The following is a 27,342-nucleotide window of genomic DNA, read 5'->3' as shown; positions in this document are numbered from 1 at the left end:
TCTTAAGTTGCATTTTAAAATTTTAAATTGCTCACCCTACAGTTTTAAGGAAAAAATTGTTGGTACTTCATGTGTAAGGATGCAGGCACTAACTATGTTTCCTACTCTTTTTTTTTTTTTTTTTAAATAGGGGGACGTAGGGAGGAGCAGAGGGAGAGGGAGAGAGAATCTTAAGTAGGCTCTGTCCAGTGTAGAGCCGGATGTGAGGCCCCATCTCCCAACCTTGCGATCATGGCCTACGCCAAAACCAAGAGTCAGATTTTTAACGACTGAGCCACCAAGGTGCCCTGATTCCTACATTCTTACAATAGTTAAGAAAATTCTAATGCAAGAGGAAAGCACTCATAGGAGTAGGTCAGCAGTACAGTGGCTTGTAATGCCAACAGTTTCTTACTAATTTATAATCTTCACTGTATGCATACCTACCTTTTTAAAAAAGATTTATTTGAGAGAGAGCATGAGCAGGTGGTGTTGAGGTGGTGAGGGAGACAGGAGAGAGAATGCCAGCACACTACCCACTGAGCATGGAGCCCAATGTGCGGCTCGATCCCACAACCCTGATATCGTGACCTGAGCCAAAATCAAGAGCAGACACTTAACCAACCGAGCCACCCAGGCACCCCATGAATACCTACTTTTACATTTGTTATTCCTCTTTTCTATTCTTATTTTAGGTAGAGGACAGTTTAGTAGAGTGAGAATGCTTTCATGTGCTAACATAACATTAAATGAGGCACGGAAACCCACAGAATTTTAACTACTCAAAGCAGTAACACAAGAACTTCATTTAGTTGCTTATTTCAAAAGACATCTGAACATACTCTACATACATATTCAAGCAGACCACTGTATCAGATTAGGAAGCTACATGACACTTGGAATATATTCTCTTTACTGCCATGAGGAAGAGAGTCTGTTTCAGACACTTACACTGAGCAGCAGCATTATAATTTCGTCTTCTTAATCTCTCCTTTAGGCAACCTTAAAGAGGTCTCCTATAACTTTCAGACAAATAAGCATAAGTATTTTCATTTTACTAAATTGCATAATTGCCCTCCTCGACTCACAGCAGTGGCACTGATTTTCCAATTTTGAATGGTTAAAATATACTTAGGTGAACAAAAGGAATACTTGCTACTTTTTCAGCAGAAATGCTGATTTTTTGCATTTGTATATGAATACATATATTCAGACATATTAATAAGGTAAAACATATTCTACAAAATAAGATTCTATAAACTACATGTTATTGTTAAAATATGATTAAAGGAGCAGCTGGGTGGCTCAGTGGTTGAGCATCTGCTTTGGCTCAGGTTGTGATCCCAGCATCCTGGGATCAAGTCCCACATCAGGCTCCTTGGAGGGAGCTTGCTTCTCCCTCTGCCTATGTCTCTGTCTCTCTCTGTCTCTCATGGATAAATAAATAAAATCTTTTTAAAAAAAGATTAAATTATTCTGAAAATGTTCAGAGAACACATCAGAAAATTCTTAAGTTGTGGAGGCCTCAAGGATGATTATTTAATGTTAAATATCAGAAGAAAAACACCTCAGAATCATAAACAATAAGTCAAATTTATCTTCAGAATTGTGTTAGCTATAGGATGAAAAAGTCACGTCATCTCCGCAGTGAACCTCACTTTAGCAAAAAAGTAAACATATTTCCTCCACATCAGCTGCAATCAAGGCATTAGCAGTATGCCATGATTGATTATCCTGGGACCCGTTGCTGAGAAATGGATGTGAAGCACAGGTTTTTATCACTACAGTCTGCAAAAAGCATGTCCCTTGTTTAGATATCCTAGTTGTAATGAGTGACATTATTAGGTAGTTCTTCTATTTAAATGACATAGGATTTAGTGTATCAGCAGCTTATAATAAACAAGCCCTTTCAATCTGATGACTCCTTTCCCTACACATAAGTACTTTTTGTGTTTATAATTCAAGTGGTAATAGAAGACCATATGGTTGTGACTTTTAGCTAAAGTAAATGACATTTAAACAAACAGAAAAACAGCATTAGGATATTCAAGGATTTGAACTATAACCTAAATACACAGTACACATTAAGGGACTATTAGTGTTACTATATGCACTGACCATTTTCTAATGCTGTCCAATTAGTGAGTTTTTCAGTTTGCTAATCAGTTTTTCAAAAATATTTTCCAACACACTGTCAAACACCTTTATCACTGGCAAATTGCCCCATTTACAACTTCTCCTTTTAAAAATACTGTACCACCAATATATCCTGAGAACATTTAAACAGTTCTTTCTGAAATGTAAAATTGCTTCTATTGCTTCCATCCCTGCCAATAACAATAATGATGTTATAATTAACCTATATATATAGTTTTTAAAAATGAAAAATATAATAAATTGGGAATAGTACAAGAGAGCAGTTCAGAAGTTATTTCAAGAAAAAAAGATATGAATTTGTCTTGCACCCCAATGGTTGCAGCTATGGTGGCAAGATGTGGTCTAATTCTGATAGTCTTTAAAAGATACGGTCACCATGATTTGCTAATGGATTAGATGCACAGTGCAAGAAGAAAAAAGGCAAGAAGGACTCCCAAGATTTATAACCTGAGCAAGCAGAAGAATGGAGTTGCTGTTGCTGCAAGTGGGGATATGTGTGGGAGGAGCCAGTTTGAGAAAGATCAGGAGTTCGGTTTTGGACATATTAAGTTGGAAGTGCCTGTTATGTACTATGGTGGAGATAGTAGGCAGACTATTAGATATAGGATTCTGGAGTTTGGGAAACAGGTTGTGGCTGACATAAATTTGGGAGTTAAGTTAGGGAGTATTTAAAGCCATGAGACAGGATGAGGCCACCTAATGTGTCAATGTATATGAATGAGAGAAGTTTAAAATATGAACCCTTAGTTACTCTAATGTTGAGAGGAACCACAAAGGAATCTTAGAAGAAACAAAAAAAAATAGGCAGAAAACCCAGAGTATGCAGTCCCCAAACTAAGTGAAACTAGGTTTTGAGAACAAATATTTCAAATACTACAAACAGATCAAGTAATATGAGGACTGAAGTTGACTGCTGGATAGGAACAGTGGGTACCCGACATGAAGGGTTTCAGTGAAGTCAAAACCTAACAGAGATGAACTCAAGAAAGATTGTGAAGTTCAGGGCAGGGTCAGTAAGCAGACACAATTCTTTCCTATAGGAAGATGTGGTGTCAAAGGAGTTTGTTTGTTTAAATGGGAAGTTTTATAGCACCTTTCTTAGCTGACAGGAACTTACTATATTACAAAATGCCTAAACTGTACTACCCTAGTGACACTATGGATTAAAGTCATAGCCCTGAACTATAGCACAATATTACCTTGAGAAAAATTATAAAGTGTTCTTTTCATCTTTTCATGAACTTTATAGCAAAATTTCACTATTTTTCCTGAGCCCTGGGCCTATTTTCCCTAGGAAAATGGAAACTACATTATACAGGCTTTTATAATGCACTTTGCCTACTGTGCAAATCGACAGGATAATGACCATTTTATGTATTTCCTATTTGCTAAATGCTTCTGCTTCCAACTAAATTATTTTTGGCAAATTAATGGCTTTTAACTTAAAACAGGAATTCTTACAGTATAGAAAGGCAAGTTATTCAAGATGTTTGAGCTGAGTATAATATGTTTCTTTTGAAAGTCACAAATTAAGCTCATATCCTAGTAGCCAATACTTAGCCCATAACCCAAGGTAAGAATTATTGGCCTCAATACATTGAAACAAGCAAAACCCATTGCAATAGCACCTGATAAGGACTGCTTAGTTTCCAAATGCTTAATGTAAAAAATAAATCATGGTTTTTAAGTGTTGCTGCCACATGGACTTTTAGAACTCCAGAATGAATAAAATGGTTCCACATCACTTAACCAATGATCAGTTTATATTCTTTATTGCCAACTTAGGAACAATGCTATTTCTTTCATATGCTAAATTCTATGTTCTAAGTTCCAAATGACAATTTTGGTGTTTTGCTTTCTGAAGCACCTACTTAGGAGAATAATTTTTTTTTAGGAGCGGGAGGAGGACCTGGAATTCAAAACACATTTAATATTCATCATCTTTACCAAGCAACTCAATCAAGATCTGAATAGTAATGTCTTCATCATAAACAACAATGATTTTTCTAAGAGGATACATAGGTAAGGGAAAGAAACCTATTTCATAAAATATATGAAAGCACCAGTGTGCTTCAGAGATAGCTGAAAAAGGGAACCCTCTAGAGGGGGAGACCCTGCAAAGGTTTGGATATCTCTTCAGAATGCTCCAAACTTGGATGAATTTTTGTTATAAATCACCTTGATTAATGGAACACATTTGCTAAAGTGGTTCTGTAATAACTACACAATTCTTATTGCTCAAAAACCCAGCCTAGAAAAACTGGTGGAGGCAGAAAAGCCTTCAAAAAATCACTGGCTTTTCTTTTAGGACCAATACTGTCCCTGATCAGAAATAGTTTTTTCTTTTTAAAAAATAATGAAAACAAATATATTTTAAGGGAAGTACAATTTGATGAGATGGGAGCATAAATAATAATAATAATCGAGTAGAGGATATTTTGGGAGAGGTAGTAGTAGCATGGTAAAGAGTACAAATTCTGGATGGAGCCAGGTCACTTGTGTTTGAATTCTAACTTTTTTCTCACTAACTGTTTGAAGCTGGACAGTCTATTTAACCTTCCTGTTGTCCAGTTTTCCCATCTGTCAAATACTACTATTACTACATATCTTAGTGGATTGCTGTTGTGATGATGATAAATAAATTAACCTTTGTGAAGAGTTTCAACAGTATCTGGTACCGATGAAGCATATAAGTGTTGGCCAATAGTATTACAATTATGTCAGTCACTTGTAAACATGTAAACCCAAGTGAACGGAATATATCTAAAACAATATGGCAGTGTCTTTTAATCTATCCACTCACTGAACATAAAAACTAGATGAATATTTTCCTTAAAAACAGAATATTCAAAAAAATTTACATCTTATAGTCCTTTGTCTTATTAGATTACTTAGCAAATATCTAATCCCCTGATAGTCTTCTTCTAATAACTCTTAAAAAGAAAACAACAAGAATTGTGTGGTGTTTAAGTACACAGATAGTAGGTGCTATATCATTTATATGTTTTGTTATTCTATCTACTGACAAAATTATTTCTGGTATCAAGCATATGCTTGTTACTAAAATAACTTAAAAGTGACTAGAATGTCTCATGAAATGTTGAGAGTCATATGAAGGTGAAACCATTATGTAAAATTCTGTCATTTTTGAAAAATAACAGGATATAGTGTCCATGATAAAGGTCACAGAAAAAATAGGTTACCTGATACCACACTACAACCTTCAACATTATCATCATCAGCTAACAGTTACTAGTATGTTTAGCACTGTGGTAATAAATATTAAAAACATTTGCACTGCTGAACCATAGTCTATTATGGATGGTACATAAATAATAGATTTAATAATCTATTGATCAGACTTACAAGGCAATCAGAGGCTATTATAGTTCAAAATAAATACACAGTGATCGAGACAATTTAACTCTTAATTATTTGCTTATGTTGGGGACGAAGATAAAGTTAGTTAATAGATGTAACAGCTACATCAATAATTTGAGAGTGACAAAATTTAAAGAAATGTAAAAAAGTAAGATATAAAATTATTAAAGTAAGACAAATATACACAGTAAACAAAAAGCCACCCTCCCGGGTCACGGCAGCTGTGTGATTGGTGAGAGAAGCTAACATTACGTCCGCTCTTCACTCCTCCATCCTCCCGCTCTTGCTCTCTTTTTCTAACTGGACAGTCAAGTTGACTAGACCAAGGTATAATTTCTATCCTAAAAATTAGAGTAGGATTTAAAAAAACTAAACTATAGACTTTGATTCTACCATATTTGCCACTAACAAGTCAGTGGAAAAATTTTCTAAGCCAGGATCCCGTTGGCATTTAGCTGGCACGTCTCCTTTGTCTTCTCCAATCTTTGACAATTTTTATCTTTCCTTATTTATCATAATCTTGACATTTTTGAAGAGTATTAGTCAGCTATGTTGCAGGATGACACTTAGGATTTTTCTGATGTTTTCTCATGATTAGACTGAGGTTTCATTTACTTTTGTAGAAATGCCACAAAAGTGAGAATACCCTTCCCAGTGCTTCATTTCAGGGGCTACCTTATGTTGATATGTCTTTTTATTGGTGAAACTAACCTCGATCACTCAATTAAGGTGGTGTCTGCCAGTTTTTCTTCTACAAACTACTATTTGTCCCTTTGTAATAAATATCTCAGATACTTTGAAACTGTGCAAATAAACTTTTCTTAATCTTTGACCAATATTTTGACATCCACTGGTGAATCTTGCCTGCAACAATTATTATTGAGATAGTTATATAGAGTTTTAAAAGAAACTAAAATATATAAAATATAACGGCCAAACTGTTCTCGATACAAACATACTTAAATTCTACTGAATGCAGCATATTAACTTATATTCAAGATGTGAATTGCAGTTATTTTCTTTTGTCAGTGTGTTCAGTTGATGTTGATCAGTGAATAATAATTAAAATGTTACTTACATAATTATGGCTTTTAAAGAAATCTGATGGACTACTGGTGAGGATTTTGTCTCCTTCCAAACCAATTACTCTTTTACAAATGTTTGATTTTGGATCACTCGGGCTTTTTGCAATCACAATGTCACCTCTGAGGGGGAAAAAAGTCAAAGAAATGTCAGTGTTAAGCATAAACACATGGATGACACTAGTAGAATACTTTTATAACTTAAAGTCACACCCCTTATCCTCTCACATATTGACCCTCTCATACATTTACCAGCTTTGAGAACCCTTGTCACTGAGTTTTACAGTGATGGTTAGAATCCAACAAGAGTGGTGGAAAAGCTATTAGAAGATTTTAAAATTTCTGGTAATTCTGTAACAACTATCTTCTTGTACTGTATCCACTATGTCTTACTTCTGTATCAAATTTTTTAGAACCAAAATCATACAAAAGCAATTCCACATAAGTACCACCAAATTAAGTAAGTTTTACTGTCCAGCCATTAATACTGATTGACTCCAGGGCACACAAAAACACAGTAACATCATAAATATTTCCCTAGAGCTTAAAGAATTGAAGAGTTACAGCATATAAAGAATCCATAATAATTTACAGTATAGTAAAAAAAAACCTTAATTTTGAGGAACAACATCAGAAGACACAACCAAATAAAATGCTAAAAAGTTGCCCAAACATATACTACAAAAAATAAATTGGTATATCAAACACGTAATACCAACATGGGTGGGTATGATTACATGTAGAAGGCATGATTCATGCAAGAACAATATACATGGATTAGAAGAATAAGAAAGATCTTTAAAAGTGTAAATAAAAAAAAAAAGTGTAAATGAAGGAGACAAAATAGGACTAAGTGCCCCAACCAAACAGAACACAACATTCTTTCTGCAAAAAATGAGTAAAAAAAAAAAGAAAAAGAAAAAAAAAAGAGTAGTAAATGAATTCTGATGACTAACACACATATTTGAAAGGATTTAATTATTTGTGTTATCTGTACATAGTTCCAGAATAATTTGATGTTACTTATAATAAAAGGTGCATATATCAAAATATCAAAAACCATATAACTAAAAGGAAAGTGACAGTCAAATCAGAAATCTAGTTATTAGTAGAACTACCCTATGACCCAGCAATTGCACTTCTGGGGATTTACCCCAAAGATACAGATGCAGTGAAATGGCAGGACACCTGCACCCCAGTGTTTATAGCAGCAATGTCCACAATAGCCAAACTGTGGAAGGAGCCTCAGTGTCCATCGAAAGATGAATGGATGAAGAAGATGTGGTCTATATATACAACGGAATATTATTCAGCCATTAGAAACGATGAATACCTACCATTTGCTTCAATGTGGATAGAACTGGAGGGTATTTTATTTTATTTTATTTTATTTTTTGGTAAAGATTTTATTTATTCATGAGAGATACAGAGAGAGAGAGGCAGAGACACAGGCAGAGGGAGAAGCAGGCTCCATGCAGGGAGCTCCATGCAGGGAGCCCCATGCAGGACTCGATCCTGGAACTCCAGGATCACGCCCTGGGCCAAAGGCAAGCACTAAACCGCTGAGCCACCCAGGCATCCCAGAACTGGAGGGTATTATGCTGAGTGAAGTAAGTCAATCGGAGAAGGAAAAACATTGTATGGTCTCATTCATTTGGGGAATACAAAAAATAGTGAAAGGGATTAAAGGGGGAAGAGAGAAAATGAGTGGGAGATATCAGAGAGGGAGACAGGACATGGGAGACTCCTAACTCTGGGAAACCAACAAGGGGTAGTAGGGGGGGAGGTGGGCAGGGGGATGGGGTGACTGGGTGACAGGCACTGAGGGGGGGCACTTGACGGGATGAGCACTGGGTGTTATGCTGTATGTTGGCAAATTGAACTCCAATAAAAAAATATACAAAAAAAAAGGAACCTAGTTATTGCTACATATAAGTATTAACAAGAGTTCTAAACTTTTTGGTAGCCAAGTCAAAAGGAAAATCTGATTAATTACATGGGAATCATTAACTAAAAAAGTTTAGTTTGGGAGGTAAAACAAAATTGTCTTAAACAACTAAATCAAAGAGGAATATACAAGACGGATTCCTATGTAAGGTAATATAAGATACCATCTTCCTCTGAAATTTTACAGTAATAGTAGTCACTGGAATGATACTTTATGGTTAGAGTTGAAGGCTTTAGAACACTAAATTCTATTATTTGCAGGTAATACAGGCTGCTCTTTTTTTTGAAATGGGACAAACTAGTCTCTTTACAACCAAATGGAACCATGCCAATGGAACTTTCAGATGAACAAGTGTGCAAAGTTTGTAACATACTAAACAAAGTTGATTTTGGCTTGCTTTGAGGAAAGAAATGTTTTCTGAGAGTGTTTTATTCGGGTTATGTTTTGTAACAAATAAATAGATCCTTAAAACAAATTCTGCACTTGCATGGCAACATAAAAATCATAATTAAGTCAAAGTGTTTTTTAAAAAGTTAATTTTTAAAAATGTTTTATTTTTTAATTTAATTTTTTTAAAATTTTAAGTAGGCTCCACACCCAACATGAGGCTTGAACTCACAACCCTGAGATTAAAAGTCATATACTTTACCTACTGAGACAGCCAGGGGCCCCTCAGTCAAGGTGTTTTTACAGAAATCAATATTAATGCAGACTATATTTCTAGTGGCATAACTAGCTATAAATACAGAGCTTAGATCAAAGTAATTATTCCTTGGTTTCTCAACTCTTTCAAATAGGGTTTTAAAAGGAACTTAATAGAATGAAAATTTAGATTTTCTTTTCTCATTTATAGTTATAAACATGCTTATTATCATACTAAATTGTAAGCTTTTATAAAGGGTCAGTATCTTATTCAGTCATCTTAACATTCTGTGTACTTCGTATCTTATAAATTAGGTGCTCATTACCTATTTGGTGAAAGAATAAGTAGTAATTTTATGATCATTTAAAATATGAATGTTCTGTTCATTTAACTGAAAAGAGATCCATGTGCTTTAGATACCAGGTATGCAGACTTTCATTTTGCCTAAATGTTTGGCTATTCTAGCTTTAGAAACAAGCAGCTAGCTAATGAATCTCTTGCCATGGGTCAAAGATTCCCCTGAAATCTTAGTTCTGTACTGCAGATAAAAGAAAAAGAATACTCAGAACAGTAATATTTTTAAAGTTGAAGTTACTAGTTGACTCCCCTGGTTGTAAAAGTTACTTGGTATATCTCATATAAATGCCAGATTTTAAGCTGTCCTTCAACGTAAGGGCCTCCTGAACGAATAGAATACAAAATGAAACCCTCAAAGAATCTCAATTTACTGAATGTAGTTATTTATATTACTCATCTGAATGCAAAGAGTATCTATTTTTAAAAGGGTGATATTGAGTTGTTCATTCAAAATCAAAAGGATGATTTTAAGTTATTCATTCAAAAATTTAGCCAACAAGTTCAGCTCCTTGTTACGGATGCTCAAGGACTATGAGTAAAAATCATGTCATTAGGATGGAAAACAGCAGCTTATTTTCATGCTATAGTGATGCTAGGTCTCTGGTTAATCCAAAGACTGTATGTAGTAGTTTGGATATAAGTTAAAAAGAAAGAACACAACCTGTTAGGTATGTGTTAGTTTATAACCAAATAACTATCAATTAGGTATCTTGAAGTTGTTAAGAGGAAAAGATCTGAAGGAGAATTTTACCTAGGGATGATGCTAGACTATATAGCCTTACCAAGAGATAACTTCTATCTACAAAATCTAAGATGCAAGAACAGTTTCATACTATTCTTGATGATTTTTCAGTAATGCGAAACGGACTATATAGAAAAGGCAAATAATGAAAGAAGAGTGCTTAAACCTACTCCTGCTATAAGCTAAATACCAATTCAAATGATTCAAATTTGGAGTTTATGGAAATGAAGGGGTGGTATTGTTATTTTCAAAATTATGAAAAACTAACGAACCCCAAAATTTTAAGGAATCAGAGAGGTGCCCTTTAGAAAATACATTAAATTCCTAATACTTGACATTCATTCATTCAGAAGGAATAATATATAGTTAAGCAGAATAAACAGTATCACAGGGACTGGAAACACCATTTAGAATAGGATTTTAAAAAATTTAGTGGCAAACAGTATTTGTCAGTTTTTCAACTTAATTAATCAGGAACTCAGAATAGATAAGCTCCCTGGCTCCCAGCTATAGATGGTGCTATAGTCTAAAAATCATCAAGTGCTAATCATAAGCTGTAGAGAATAAAATGGTCATGAACAGAAATTCAGTGTTATTTAAAAAATTTAAAAACCAATCACTGATTTGGTATGTGATATAGTTCCAAAGTCTCTAGGTTCTTTACTTAAAACACTGTAGAGCCAGCCCCAACAAAAAATAAAGTAGGCTTGAATGTACATTATAAAAGGGTCTGCTACTCTATTTTAGCCAATAATGCAAGGGACATAATGAGTGAAAAGGCTGTTCATGTTTACAGAAACCATTAAAATTTCTCGAACTGAGAGAAAAATACTTGAATCAAAATTTTAACCAGCTGGTCATTAATTTGGTTATTTACAAAGGGTTTTTAAAGCTTTTATTTACTGCAGGAAAGGCACAATGTATTTATATGTTTCACTATAACTTTAACATCTATGACAGAAATTTACCTTTGGATACCATAAAAATGTCGACTAAGATTTTCTGCAAAGACAATATCTGAATTTTGAATTGTAGGCTCCATTGATGGTCCAGAACACTGAAAAGAGAGGTAATTTTTAAATTTGAATAGAAACACTTTTTAAATATAACAAATCATCTGCACAAGGTTTAAGAAAGAAAAATCAAACAAATGTTCTTCAAGCTTGGGAGGATGATTTCTACTTTGGCAGCTTCTACATAAGTTCAACTCTACAATAGCCACCAAATCTGGAAACACAGGCAAAAATATTAAAAATGGTTTACTGAGAATACATTACAATACATGAATAAATATCTATGTTTCCAAATTTTGACCATCCTGTATAATGTAAGCTCCATGAGGTTAGGGACCTTATCACTCATGTTCCCAGATATATAACCAATGCCAAATATAGTGCTTGGCATAAAGCTGATGATACTCAGTATATTTGAATAAATAAATGATTTATTTATCTTCTTGCTATTATAAATATCAAGTGCCCATGATGGTAATTTATTAAGTAATATCATACCATTCTCAATAAGTTCATGCCTAGAGTTCTCTTCCAAGAGAATAGCTTACTCATTTGATGGGCTGCAGCTTTTTTTTCTATTGAAAATAAGTGGCATAATGAGATGCAAAAACTTTCTATTAATATGCGTTAAAACAACCATCTGCATATATACCGCAAAACTGTAATAAATGATCACTGCCACTTAAAATACAGCAGTCTCCATTGATTTCACTTAGGTGTTGATAAAACGTTTTATTCAAAACCTCCAACTGAGGCAGAAATGACAAAGAACACATGAAAATTTATGTTTGCTACCTCTGTAGCCCACTCACTGGAAGTACCAGTGTAAATCTAAAAAACAAAGAGGAGACCTTCACTTAAGTATATTTGCATTTCTCCAGCTAAACCTGAGGTTGTATGACTTTGAATCCCTTACGGTAAACCTGATAAAAATAGCAATACCACCAACAAAACTCACTCACTGGACACTGGATTTATTCTTTCATTTGCATGACAAAAGATAAGTAGTCACAGTTGACAGATTTATGATGCAACATTAAGAAAAAGTATTGGTCGGGGGGCAGCCTTAACATTTTAATATTGACACCAAGCAGAACATTTATTTTAATTATAGTTAAACACAACTGGTTGAAAGCAGGAGTTTTGAAAACTGGAGAATCTGTGTTGAAATTCCAAATCTACTTACTAACTGTGGAACCTGGAGCAGGTTACTGAAGCTTTCTGAGCCACAGTTTCCTCACATGTACAATGGATTTCTAATAAGTATTTCACAGAGTAGAAAAGATTAAATGAGTTAATAAATATAAAACATCAAACTGGAACACAGTATGTAGAATTCAGTAAATGATACATATTATTGTCAGATTATTAATAGGGCCCCTGTCAGAAACAGAATACAAAACCATATTTGAGTTATTGGAACACAGTATGTAGAATTCAGTAAATGATACATATTATTGTCAGATTATTAATAGGGCCCCTGTCAGAAACAGAATACAAAACCATATTTGAGTTATTGGTTCTTAATTTTTTACAAGTGCTAATTCCAACACAGTCTCTTACATCCCAAAATTTAGAAAGATTATAACAGTCACATTTTATTCATTAAATGAATTCAATTAAAATAAAGGAAAAACACATTTTCCTTCAATTAAAAAAGCACATATTTAAAATTATTTTCTTTTATGTAGAAACTTACCATGACAACACCACCAACGTATTCAAAAGCACAATGAGCTATACAGCCATACTGAATAGTATAGCCAACAAGTCGAAAGGTTTTTCCCAGAACACCACGAAGCATAGTTCTATGCAGACTCTGCCACCATTGGCCTGATGGTAAATTTCAAAAAGTTTCATAATCAATACTATTTAAAGACACTTAAGAAATAGCTCTAATGTAAAATAGTTACAATCACCCAGAATGTACTAAATGCCTAATACAGTTTGGTGCAGAAAAGCAGGAGCTTATTTTCATTTGTCCTAGCGATATTTTAAATGGCAAATTATAACCACTTAACATTTCGATCTACTGAACAGAGATTATATTCAGATAATATCACTGGGTTTATATATAAATTAGATAACTAGTATATCCTGATTTTATTTCCTTTCATGCTTTGATTTTTTTCTTACTATTAATACAGATACCTAAGAAAAGATATTAACTCCTTCAAAGTACTAATAATAGTTTCTCATATTGTTGCCGGCTACACTGTATCAGTTCTTGCCATAACATGACATAAAAGAGAAAGCACTAGAATAAAAGAGAAAAGCACTAGTATATGGAAATTCAAGTATTAAATTGATACTTTCATTAACTTATGTGATTTTCAAAGACTTACTTAACCTCACTGGGCCTGGAAATAATATCTTACAGATTGATTCTGGGAATCAAATTCAATAACATGTCAAAGTGCTGTGTAAATTGTAAAGTTATATTCAACTGTCAGTTATTGAGTTTTGATACAATGAACACATGAATACTATGAAACAACATAAGGAACCCTATAAAGATATTAAAGCTACATAAAAATTAATATTATTCATCTAAAAATATTCCTAGTAATCTGTCCCTTCCTATTTACCTGTTACAACTATGTTTCAAGAATTAAAATAAAAAAAAAAAAAGAATTTTTCAAACTAATGGCCTAAGGTGTAGGTCTAGGCAACTATGCACTGTTCTCAGATCAAATTTACTGAAACAAATAAATAATAATATGTAACATTTGCTCAATACTTGATGTATGTCAGGCTTTACAAATTAACCTCTGCAGATAATATTACCATCCTCATTTTATAGATAAGAAAAAGGAGCCTGAGAATAGTAAACTTATGTACTCAACATCACAAAGTTGGAAAATGATGGAGGTCAAGAAATTAATCATTATGTTACACTTATTCCTATATTACTCCCCTGCTCCCATAACCTTGATGGCTCTCTGTTGGATGAAGTACAGAGTACTTAGACTCATTTTCAGGATCCATGACCGGTGGCTCCCATCCCATCCTCAGTTTCCAACCTTATCTTCCTTGATACTCTTATATGACCTGACTACTCAATCATACTTGTCTGTTCTTCAAGTAAACTTGGCCAGTGAACACTTATTTATGCCCACACTCATGCCTGGAATATTCTTCATGACATTCATCACCTATCTAATTTGCAACTCTTCTCCAAATGCTCTCAACAGATGAGATTTTCTTCTCTTCTGGGTTCCCATGATCTTAAGGTTAATTTTTAAAAATATATAGCACTGAGAGCACTGTTTCTAAAGTTGTTCTGTCTCAATTTGTAACCTGGCTCTATCATATTTTAGTTGTGAGACCTTCAGGAGGTTATTATACCTCTGTGAATTTCAGTGTCTTTATCTGTAAAATGGACTTAATATCAATACCTATCTAAGAGAGTTAGTGAGGATTACATGTGACCAGACAAGTAATCTGTGTTGCAGAGTATTTCGATAAATTCTAGTTACTGTATCATTCACTTGGCAATCCATATATGCTCTATAACCTCATAACATTAGTTGTTTTTCAAAGTACTTAAGTTTCTTGCTAAGTAATCTTTAAATAATAGAATTTTACGGCCTACAGCATAGAACTATGTCTTTTATTAGTGTTATATTACTTATTAGTGTTCATTCACCTATTAAATATTTACTGTCTCCTTCTCTAACAAGTCTTTCTTGGCACCCTCCCAAGAAATATTATTTATGCTTTATGTCACTCACCTTCCTTAGGCAAACACTGATTATAATGCTTATTGTTTGTATCTTTTTCTCTTATTATTCTACATTTGTTTATATATGTCTTTGGGCAGTTACTGTGCTTATCATCTTTGAATCCGCAGGGCCTACTAAAGAAGACAGTAAATAGAAGACTTATCTGAGGAATTTTGAACCCAATCTCCTATACCTTCTGTATCTTCATTATTATAGAATGGTTATAATGTTCAAAATGATGAGAAGACTGCTGAGATTTCTGGTTAATGAAGAAAATTTTTTTAAAGGTTTTATTTATTTATTCATGAGAGACACAGATTGAGAGATTGAGAGAGAGAGAGAGAGAGGGGCAGAGACACAGGCAGAGGGAGAAGCAGGCTCCATACAGGGAGCCTGACATGGGACTTGATCTCAGTCTCCAGGATCACGCCATGGGCTGAAGGCAGCGCTAAACTGCTGAGCTACCCGGGATGCCCTGAAGAGACATGTTAATGTCATATTCACTGACAAAAGAAATTGTCAGTAACATTTTAAAAATTCTTCTCATTAAATCATTCAGGTAATATGAAAAATAACTCCTCTCATCAGGAGAAATAAGGAATTTGGTTCAGTTATAACTGGTACACTTTAAAAATTAATTTTTAGAGCTCAAAAAAGTGCTTTTTAAAAATAATACTTCAAAATTGAAAGTCTTAAACACTCTTAAGAAATATAATGAAATAAAAATAAACTTAATTTTATCTACTTTGCTCCAACATTAAATCAGGGAAAAGTGGGATAAGTCCTATAGCTTATCTCTGAAGATGTAATCTATGATAATAAATCCTAAAAAAGTAGTGGAATGGAGATTACATTTGAAAACTAAAATAAAAATGGGCTTTACTGGTATTAGAGAGGAGACGTTATTAAACAAGAGGAAACATATGGCACTTACCAAGAAGCTGTTGCTAATACATGTAGAAAGTGAATTTAGAGGATAAATCACTTAACAGTCTACCAAAATTTAAAATTTGGATTATGCAGTAGAATCCACTTGGTTAAAAAAAAATACTCAAAAATACAAAGATGCTGTAACTATATAATGCTTCTGATTCACTGAGAAGGCTTGTTATTAACTCCCATTCAGAAGTAATTGGGGCAATAAAGCCTTTTTTTATGACACAGACAATGCCCAACTCCCAATACAATGTTTCTAATGAAACTGTCTCATAAAATAATAAAATTAACAGATGAAAGTGATCAGAAGAAAGAAGTAACACTTTTCTTCTCTATAGATAATGGCAACAGGATGGAGTTGAAGTGTCTAATATTACTTTAGCTATTAGTCTCATAAGGGGAAAAGAGAGCTATGAAGTTATTTAGAGAGAAATCTGAGAATAAAAACTATTTGGTCTTGTATTTTACAAGTGCATTGAGAAGCACTATAGGAAATGCTAAAACAGAATAAGAGCTGATAGTTTTTAAGAGTAATCTCAGAGTGGAAAGTAGCACTCATATACAATACAGGTAAGCCACACACTGCTGGGACTTAGTAGACTTACTAGGAAAAAAAAAAGTTTTTTAATCTTAAATCCTTTAATCTGCAATCCTCTGGTTTACAGTTATTTCAAAGGTCCACGAATCTGTATGTGCCTATGTGCACTGGGTTAACTTCTGCTTGTCCCTTCAGATTCACTCTCCACCCTTCTCCATACTACTCTCTGGGCTTGGAAAACTGACCTATCACAGCACTCCTGTACCCTTTAGTTGAACTCCAGCAGGAAGTCAAAGGAAGGAGGAGTTAGGTATTTTCCTGGTTCCTTACCTATGGTATCTTCTAAGTCTGGCTATGTCTTTGGACCAAAGGCAGTCTGCTAGGCAGTAATCGCTCTTTTAGGTTCCTTTAACAACTCCTTTCTTTCACTGGTCCCTTCAAGCTTATGAATGAAAACAGATTCACTGATACTGGGTCTTGGGCTATCCCTGGTGATTCTCCAATAACCTGCACACTCCTTTTAGTTTCTGTAAATAAACTTTTCTTAAATTATTCTACTTTGAGTGTGTCAGCTGTGTTCTCTGATGGCACCCTGATGATACATCACTTGCCAAAAACAAAACAAAACAAAACAAAACAACCCAACTCATTTGTATAAGTTTACAATATTTGATATCAATGAAGGAATTCTCATAAGCAGGCATTTGCAACATTGCTGATGGGTATGCAAAACAGACAACCCCTAAGAAGAGGAATGTGGCTATTGTAATGACATATACATTTTACTCTCTGACCCAACCATCCCACTTTTAGGAATTATCCAAAAAAATACAATTCCAAAATTCAAACATCATGTGCGCAAGATTCTTTATACTAGCATTACCTGAAATAGCAAAATCAGAAACAAGTCAAATACACATACACAGAAAACAGGTTGACTAAATTATGGTTAAATCCACACAAAGGAGTTCTATACACCCGTGGGGGGAGAAAAGAGTTCTATGAGCTGATATGAAATGATTTCTAAAATAAACTACTTGGGGATAAAAAGGTAAGGTATAAAAATTATATATAGTAACTTATCATTTCTGGAAAAAGAATTTTTTTCAAAAAGAAAGTAAACCAGAAAATAATCAAAATGGTTACATTTATAAAGGGAGTAGGAGGTGGGAACAGTGTGAAAGGCATAAAGATGAATACACCTGTGAATATAGTTCTGAGGCAAATGCTTTACATAGTAAAAGAAAAAGTAGGAGTAAACAAAATGATTTAAAAAGAGAATTTTAATATTGAAAACAAATAAAAATAAGCCTATCTGTATACTTAAAATGCCAAAAGTACCAAACAGAAGAAGTAATTCAAGTATTTTTGAACACAGTATAGAGTCCAAAGGTAAAAAAAAAAAAAAAAAAAAAAAAGAATTGTAAATGACATCTTAGACTTTTCTTAGTAGGTTTGTTGTTTCTTTTACATATATTTCAGATACTACAAATGAGTAAATAAATTACTGGAAATAAGATTCTCCATATTGTAGAGAAAGAAACTAGAAATATGGAATATGAGAAGTTAGGGATGAGTTGGAGGTATAAAAACAAATTTATTTATTTATTTATTTGTTTGTTTGTTTAAAAACACACTTATTTAAATAAAGAAATATGTGCGTGTATGTGTCTGCCTGCCTATATTAAATATCATCCTAGCTCTGACCACTGAAAAGAAGCAATGACACTGCAGAAGTAATGAGCACACTCAGCACTCAGATTTTTTGTTCCCAAATATCATTTCCAACAGGAGAAATAGTTTAGGGCAGAACAATCTTGTGCCAGAAAGCAAGTATGTGCTCAAAGACAAATGCAGATATAAGAACCATTTTAAAGGGTCTCCCACTGGCCAAATGTGGGATTAAAAAAATTAATAACAGTACTGAATAATATCAGATTTTAAAATAAAATCTAAAGTATATAATAATTTTTTAAAAAAAGATGTATGTGTTGGAGACAGGAAAAGTTCTTTATCAAAAAATGGCAGCTAATAAATATAGAGAGAATAATAAAACTACTACCAATATAATAATTGATTCAGGCAAGGGTCATTAATAGATGCTAAAAATTACTGGGTGAAAGGCTGTTGGTAAACCAGATACATAAAGTATTAAAGTAGATAATTTATCATTTAGAAATAAAATACCTTTACATGAAGAGATCTGGCAAACATTATCTTAACTAGGTGAGCAAATCTAGCTGCATAAATAACAGTACAAACTGATAGGATGTAGCTTTCTGACATGATGCAATGACAAGTACATCATCATCTGTGTACTATTCTTGCCAAAAATGTGTAACCTAAATCTAATTATGAATAATCAGATATATCCATCCCATACATCCCTTGTGATCATTCTATAAGACAACAACTCGAACTCTTAAAAAATTTAAGTTTAATGAAAGAAAAAAATAAGACTACCAGTTTAATTACAAAAAAAAATACAAGGACATGATGATCAAACACAGTATGAAATCCATAACTGGACCCTGGAATGAAAGAAGAAAAAAAAGCAATAAAAGATATTATGAGGATAATGGGAAATTTGAACAGGGTTTGAAAATCTAATACATCATTCTTTCAATGTTAAATTTCTTTCTTTTTTAATATTTATTTCAGAGAGAGAGAGAGAGAGAGAGAGGGAAAGCACAAGCTCGAGGGGCAGACAGGGAGGGAGAGAGAATATCAAGCAGACTCCACTCTGAGCACAGACCCTGATATGGGGCTCAATCTCACACCCATGAGATCATAAGCTGAACCAAAACCAAGAGTCAGACACTCAACTAACTGTAACACCTAGGCACTCCACAATGTTAAATTTCTTAACAATACCACAACTATGCAGGAAAATGGTCTTGTTCATAGGAGAGAAAAAATGATTTAGAGAAGAAGTTCATGTCTGCAACTTTCATATAGTTTACTTCTACTACTGAGAGAGATGGTAGATGTAGAGAAGTTTATACACATAAACATGTACATACAGGTGTATATACGTGTATATATATAGAGAGAGGAATAGAGAAAACTAATGTACCAAAATATTCATTGAAATCCAGATGAAGTATAAACAAATGTGTATAGTACTATTTTTTTACCTTTATTATAGAACATAACTTTTTTAAAAAGAGGCATTTGGAGGGGGAAAAGGGTATTCTCAAAGTCATTCAGTCATTCAATAATCGAATGCAACAAATATTTACTGAGCTTCTACTCTATGCCAGATACTGCTTTCAGCGCTCAGTAAATATACTGAACATGATGCCTGCCCTTACAGAGCTCATATTGGGATAGATGTCACAAACATACAAAGTAAAAAAAAATAAACACATAAATATATTAAGTAACTTCCAAAAGGAAAAATTAGGGTAAAATAATAAAGACTGATGGGTGGGGCCTATTTTCTTTAGGATGAATCAGGTAAGATTTCTCCAAGGAAATACCATTGATGTTAGGTTCTGAAAGACAATAAAATAACAGCTATAGACAGGATAGGAAGAATATTATGGGCAGAAGAAATACCGTGCATGTGCTTAAGGAAATAAAAAAGGCTGGAGCGCTATGTAAAGGACATAAAATGAGACTAAAGAAATAGGCAAGATTATTCAAGGTTTTATAGAATTTTGGATTTTATTGTAAGAGTAATGGGAAGCCATGGAAAGATCTTAAGTAAAGTAACAGGAGAGTAACATGACTTAATTTTAAATTTAATATCACTCTCATTGCTATGTAGAGAAAGGACTGGAATGGGTGCAGAAATAAAAATGCTGGCAGGTCAGTTGGCCTGAACCCACTACAGTGATGACAGTGGAAATGGAAAGAAATGAATAGATTTGAGAAACTTAGGAGGCAAAATAAATGGCAAGGGAAAGGAAAGAATCAGTATGACTCTCACATTTCTGGACTGGGGTGGGGGGTAAGTGGAGGTCTATCCACATGGTTTTATTCATACCCATATTTGGGGTAGAAAACAGTCCAGTTTTGGTCATGTTAAATTTTATATATTCATGATACATTCAAGTGGATGTGTATGAGACTAGAGCTCTGGAGCTCAAACCAAGTTTCATACATGACAAGTCTTGAAAAAATAATCCCTATCTCAGTGAGGATTGTATTCTACTGCAAATGAGATTGTGGGACCCAGGAAATTTAACAAAAATCCCCTACCCCTGGACAAGCAGAGCAGGACTAACTCCATTTTGTGCTACACCCGCCATCTCCTGTATGACCCCCACATGATGTGCTTATTGCTTAAGGCGCTCCCCCAACCTAGTCAAGCTGTTGAGCACACCCTTACCGGAAATTCGCTCATAAAAATGTAACCCCGCCTTGTGCCCATCAAAACTGCACACCAATTCTAACCAGAGTGATAGGCCAGTTCAAATGGTCACTATAGGGTAAATTGTGATTCAATTGGCCACCTGCGTGCGGACCGACATGACTGTGCAACTTTCTATGTGTGTTACAATCCCATTGGCCACTGGCCCCTATAAAGCTGCTACGCCTCTTAGCCTCGGGGTCCAAGTCCCTGCTCCGCTGTGTCGGGTATACTTGGACCCAAGCTCGAGCTTGTAAATAAACCCTCGTGTGTTTGCATGGGTGTTGGCTCCTTGGTGGTTTCTCGGATTCGCAATCTTGGGCACAACAGAGATAACTAGAACAACAGTAACTTAAACAAGGAAGATATTTATTTTCTAACAACATTAGCTGCTACATCCAAGTTACAAGCAGAAAAAATTGCTAAGAGTTTATCACTACTAATTTGTTGTCTTTTTATCCATGAAAAAAAACAAAAACAAAAAGCCTTGATTCCATCTACATTTAACTGGCCAAAACTATGTAATTAAGGGGTGCTAGGAAAATATTGCTATTTTCGTTATAAGTGTTATAGCACTATTTTACCCTTAAAAATCATCTGAGTATTACCTGAAAAAGTTAAAACTTTTTTAAAAGTATGAAAAAGAGATGTAGAAAAAGAGATATCAACAGTCAGCTCTTTAGAAATGTCTGGCTATTCAGTCAAGCTAAACAGTAGAGCAGGGTTTTTCATCTTCAGCAGTATTAACACCTGGGGCCAGACAAGTCTTTGTTGTGAGCAGCTATCTTACACACTGTAGGATTTTAGCAGCAATTCTGGCCTCTAGATAGCAGCAGTATCCCCTTCCCTACTTGTAACAATCTAATATGTTTCCAGATGTTGCCAAATGTTCCCTGGGATGCAAAACCACCCTCAGTTGAGAGTCAATGCAGAATAATAGAAAGAATATGGTACTGAGCAGGTTTTTAAAAATAGAGACATAGCAGCATGCTTTGAGAGCCAATGGTAAAAATCCCACAGGGAGAGAGGCTAATGATGAGGAGCAATAACTGATGAGAGGAGAAAAAGGATGGCGAAATAGATGACTGAACATTGAAGAAAGGAGGCAAGAGGAGGACTTCAATACCAGTACTGGATTAACCTTCTTGGTAGAAATAAGAAAACAATTAAAATATATGAATAAAATATACAAAATAGCTATTTAGATGTACTAGGCATGAATCTAAGCAGGATGTGAGGGGCTAGGTTCTATGAAAGAAGGGAAGAACATAAGGTAAGCTCCACATTCACTTGGCCTTTTCTCTGAGAGTATTGGCCAATTCACAGCACAGGAAAAAAAAGAATTTTAGGAGAAAATGGCAGTCCCACTTAGCCAAAACAGCGGTTGGAATTTGTGGTTGTCACAAGAAGACGGCATGTGAGGGTCAAGTTGCAAAGAGGAAGGAACCACAAGTCTGCATGCGATCTCTCCATGAGGTGCTAGCCAACTCCTCAAGTGCCACTGAGCAGTGTGTGACTCCCAGAATATGAGCAGAAAGCAGTACATAAAAGGCTAGAAAATTAAGCAAAGATGTCAGCAACCACAGAAAACCACACAATGTAAGGGAGACAGAGGCTGAACATCAGGACTCTCCAAGGTTGCCCATGTTAGTACTACAGTAAGGTTACCACTGGAGTGAGGGCAAAACTGATATAGACCAGCCTTAACAATACAATCAACCCCAGACAGGGTTAAAGTAACCTATTCATACACTATCTACCTGCTGGGGAAAAAACAAAACTAAACTAAAACCCTTAATTTTCATAGAACGAACACAACATTATTTAGAACTGCTACAGTATTTTTTATAACCTTGGAGTAAGAAGGCCGTTAAAAAAAAAAAGATATAATTCATATACCACTGAAATCACTCTTTTTTTAAGGTGTGAAATTCAGTAGTTTTATTACATACACAGGTTTTTATCATTATCTAATTTTTTTCTAATGTTTTTATCAACATTATCTAATTCTAGAACATTTTCATCATCTCAAAAGAAAAACAAATACCCCCACATCTATTAGCAGTCACTCTCCATTCCTTCCCCCACTTCCTTTTAGCTCCTGGCAACCATGTGTAGATAGATTTGCTTATTCTAGACATTTCATACAAATGGAATCATGTAATATGTGGAGTTTCTTTTATTGGCTTCTTCTACTTGGTACAATGTTTTCAAGATTCATACATGCTGTAGCATGCTGTAGCATGCACTGTTCCTTTTTATGGCTGAATAATATTTCAATGCATGGATGCATCATTTTTCTTATCCTTTCATCAGCTGATGGACAATTTGGATTGTTTTCACTTTTTGGTTATTATAAAGAATATCCTATAAACATTTGTGTACAGGTTTTATGTGGTCACATGTTTTCAATTCTTTCAGATATATATCTATGAATAGAAATGCTGAGTCCCATGAAAATGCTGCATTTAACTTTTTGAAAAACTGCCAAACCATTTTCCAAGAGGCTGCACCATTTTATATTTTCACTAGCAATGTAAAAGGGTTCCAATTTCCCCACATTCTTGCCAATACCAACTTGTTATGGTCCACATTTTGATTAGAGCCATCCTAGTGAGAGTGAAGTAGTATCTCATGGTGGCTTTGATTGGCACTTCCCTAATAACCACCGAATGCTGAGCAGTTTTTCCATGTGTCTATTGGCAATTTATATATCTTCTCTGGAGAAATGTCTATTCAACCCCCTGACAGTTTTTTAAATTGGGTTATTATAATTTTTCATTTAATTCAACAAATGATTATAAGCATGTTATAAAATATGACCAAGTGACTACATTCAATCAAAGCATGTTATAAAATAGGAACAAAATGACTGAAAGCCAACAGAAAAAAATATACAACAGAAAAAAAGGTGATTCAGATATTGATAGTAATACGAAGACGAAAATAACTCTAACATTCAAAAAACGGGAGAAAAGACGGTGAAGCTGAGCAGAGAATAAAACTATTTAAAAAATCAAGTGAAGGGAAGCCTGGGTGGCTCAGCGGTTTAGCGCCACCTTAAGCCCAGGGCCTGATCCTGGAGACCCGGGATCGAGTCCCACATCAGGCTCCCTGCATGGAGTCTGCTTCTCCCTCTGCCTGTGTTTCTGCCTCTCTCCCTCTGTGTGTCTCTCATGAATAAATAAATAAAATCTTTATTAAAAAAAACTCAAGTGAAAATTCTACATAACACAAAACCACAGAATAAAATAAATACAATTTAAAATTCATTACATTTACTAGTGGATTAGACTCAGCCTAATTTAGAAGACAAGTACACTTGAAGGCAAGTTGGGAGAGAGTAATCAGACTGAAGCACAGAGAGGAAAACAGGTGGACAATACAGGAAACAAGTATAATCACAGATCTAAAGAAAATGAGACTAGGACAGAGCAATATTTTCAAGAAATACTGGTAGAGAACTTTCCAAAACTGATAAAAGACATTAATTCACAAATTCAAGAAACTTAGCAAACTCTAAACAATATAAATACAAAAGAAATAAAATACATTCAGGCACCGTGTAGTAAAGTAAAACTACTGAAATTAAGACATTGAGAAGGCAAAATTGTGAAGACAGTAAAAACACTAGGGATTGCCAGGGATTGGAAGGAGGGATGGACAGGCAGAGAACGGAGGATTTTAGAGCTTGTGAAAATTCTATGGTACTATAATGATGGATACAAGTCATTATACATTTGTGTAGGTCACAAAATATACAAAATCAAGAATGTAAACTTTGAGTGATTATGATATGTTAATGTAGGTTCATCACCTAAAACAAATATACCATTCTGGAGGGGGATGTTAATAATGGACATGGTTATGCATGTGCTGGAACAGGGAGTACATGTGAAATCTTTGTACCTTCCCCTCAATTTTGCTGTAAATCTTAAACTGCTAATAAAAGTCTTCAGGGGAACCCTGGGTGGCGCAGTGGTTTAGCGCCTGCCTTTGGCCCAGGGTGTGATCCTGGAGACCCAGGATCGAATCCCACGTCGGGCTCCCGGTGCATGGAGCCTGCTTCTCCCTCTGCCTATGTCTCTGCCTCTCATTCTCTTTCTGTGTGACTATCATAAATAAATAAAAAAACAAAAATAAAAAATAAAAAAATAAAAGTCTTCAAAAAAGGACAAAGAGAAAAGTTTAAAAGTGGTCAGCAACATAGACCACTTTATTTTTAGATGAATAAATCTGTATGTTCAACAGAATGGAATGGCTAACTTTTTCTAAGAAAAATGGAAACCAGAAAAAATGCAATGTCATCTTTAGAGTGCTGAAAGTACCAATCTGTAAGTCTATACTCAGTGAAAAATTCCTTAAAAGCTAAAGCAAAATAAAAAACATTTTCAGAAAACAAGTTTTGAGAAAATTTGCCGGTGTAAGTGTGTCTGTAATAAAATATATACTAAGGGAGTAATTCAGGCAAAAACAAAATGAAATAGGCAAATGCAAAACAGAACAAAGAAAACTCAGAGGACGTATTTGAATAAAGATAATGACACTATCTAAAACAATAAAAATATTTTAAGGGCTATAAGACATGTTAAGGTATCATTTACATCAACAATAGCACAAAAGGTAGAAGGGAGTTAAATGAAGTTAAAGTATCAAGGTTTTTTTTTTAAGACATTATTTATTTATTTGACAAAGAGAGAGAGAACACAAGCAAGGGAAGTAGCAAGCAGAGGGAGAAGCAATATCTCTGGGAACCTGCTGTGGGGCTTAACCCTAGGACTCCAAGACTATGACCTGAGCCAAAGGCAGATGCTTAACTGACTGAACCACCCTGGCATCCCTAAACTATTAAGTTTTTGCACAGTTCTTAAAGTGTTAAAGTGATATTTGAGTTAATCAATAAAAAGCCAAAACCTCATGTTATAATATACAATATAAAAAATAAAAATTGAAGAATTATATAACTAAAAAGTTAACAGAAGAAAAAGGTTTGAGTGAGGAAAATTACTATGATTACAAAAGAAGACAAGAAAGGAGAAATAAAAGATAAACATGACAAAAATGCAAAATTAACGGAAAGATGGTAGACAATTCAAAAATATTGTCCATTAAATCTAAAAGAATATGCCAATTAAAAGATGAAGATTGTCAGATTAGATTTAAAAAAAACATATTTCCGAGTCTCAAACTTTAAATATTAGAAATAATGAAAGTAAAAGAAATTCCACACAGACTCACCATTTATTTACATGAATAAAAGAACAAACAGGCTTTAAGATAGTACTAAAGATAAATATTTCATAAGAACAAAAGGATTTTATGGGCACCTGCTTCTCCCTCTCCCTCAGCCTGATGCTCCCCCTGCTTGTGTGTGCGCATGTGTGTGCATGCTCTGTCAAATAAATAAATCTTAAAAAAAAAAAAAAAAAAAAAAAAGAATAGGGTAGCCCTGGTGGCTCAGTGGTTTGGCACCACCTTTAGCCGAGGGCGGGATCGTGGAGACCCCAGATGGAGTCCCACGTCAGATATCCTGCATGGAGCCTGCTCCTCCCTCTGCCTGTGTCTCTGCCTCTCTCTCTCTGGCTCTCATGAATAAATAAATAAAATCTTTAAAAAAAAGAATAAAGGATTTTAAAAATTTGAAAGACTGAAAAATCATTCTATATTCTCTGAAATATTTAAAAGAAGAGTTGAACTAGAAATCAATAACAAAAAGGTAATAAGCATTTGCAGATGTTTGGAAATTAAAGAACATACATCTTTAAAAATTCCCATTTTTTTACTGAGCAATAAAGAAAATAGGACACATCAAAACTGTGGAAGCCGTGAACAGCAATAAGAAAATTTATAGCTTAAATTTTCTTTCATTAAAAGAATAAAATAAAAAGGGATGAAAATTAATGACCTAAGTTTTTATCTCAAAAAGATAGAAAAAGAGTCACAGATTAAAACCAAAAAATATAGAGAAGAAAATAATATCACAGTCATATAAAAAAGCAAACTTGTAATAACAAAAATCAATGAAAACAAAGCTAGTTTAACAAAATTACTAAAACTAATAAACTCTAGCAAATCTTGATCTAATCAAAGAGAAAACAAGGTGAGAGAGACCCCAAATCAATATAAGGATTAGTAAAGGAGTCAACACTAAAGATTTGACAAACATTAAAGATCATAAAAGAATGTTATGAAAAAACATTAGCCCTAATAACTCTAACATTTAAAATAAGTTAGATTTAACTGATACACCTTCCCAAAACTTACAGAAGAAATTAAAAATCTGGATAGTTCTAAGAAATTTAATTTATGACTACAAATATATCCACAAAGAAAAATCCAGGCCCAGATGGCTTCACTGATAAATTCTTCCAAACATTTATGGAAGAAATGACATCAATCATAAACTCTGTAAGTGAAGAGAAAATCAAAGAATACTTCCCACCTGGCTTTATGCAGTCAGTATAACCTTGATACCAAAACTTGA

The 27,342-nt window shown here is 34.2% G+C and overlaps 1 protein-coding gene across 9 annotated transcripts in view; it reads right to left on the bottom strand.

The window, feature by feature from the left end:
• Positions 1-27,342, bottom strand: part of IMMP1L (inner mitochondrial membrane peptidase subunit 1) — an 86,666-nt gene that overhangs the window by 11,874 nt on the left and 47,450 nt on the right. For all 9 annotated transcript variants that reach the window (XM_041773470.1, XM_041773475.1, XM_041773476.1 and 6 more), the window contains 3 exons: positions 13,002-13,135; positions 11,258-11,346; positions 6,596-6,722 (listed from right to left, as the gene is read on the bottom strand). In XM_041773470.1, the coding sequence (XP_041629404.1) occupies positions 6,596-6,722; positions 11,258-11,346; positions 13,002-13,135 (350 nt within the window). The remainder of the gene's footprint in view (positions 1-6,595; positions 6,723-11,257; positions 11,347-13,001; positions 13,136-27,342) is intronic.

The sequence above is a fragment of the Vulpes lagopus genome, chromosome 11, assembly GCF_018345385.1.
Source record: "Vulpes lagopus strain Blue_001 chromosome 11, ASM1834538v1, whole genome shotgun sequence".
In the NCBI taxonomy this organism is placed as follows: domain Eukaryota; kingdom Metazoa; phylum Chordata; class Mammalia; order Carnivora; family Canidae; genus Vulpes; species Vulpes lagopus.
The sequence above is the reverse complement of the archived record's forward strand: the minus strand, read 5'-3'. Positions and strand labels throughout refer to the sequence as shown.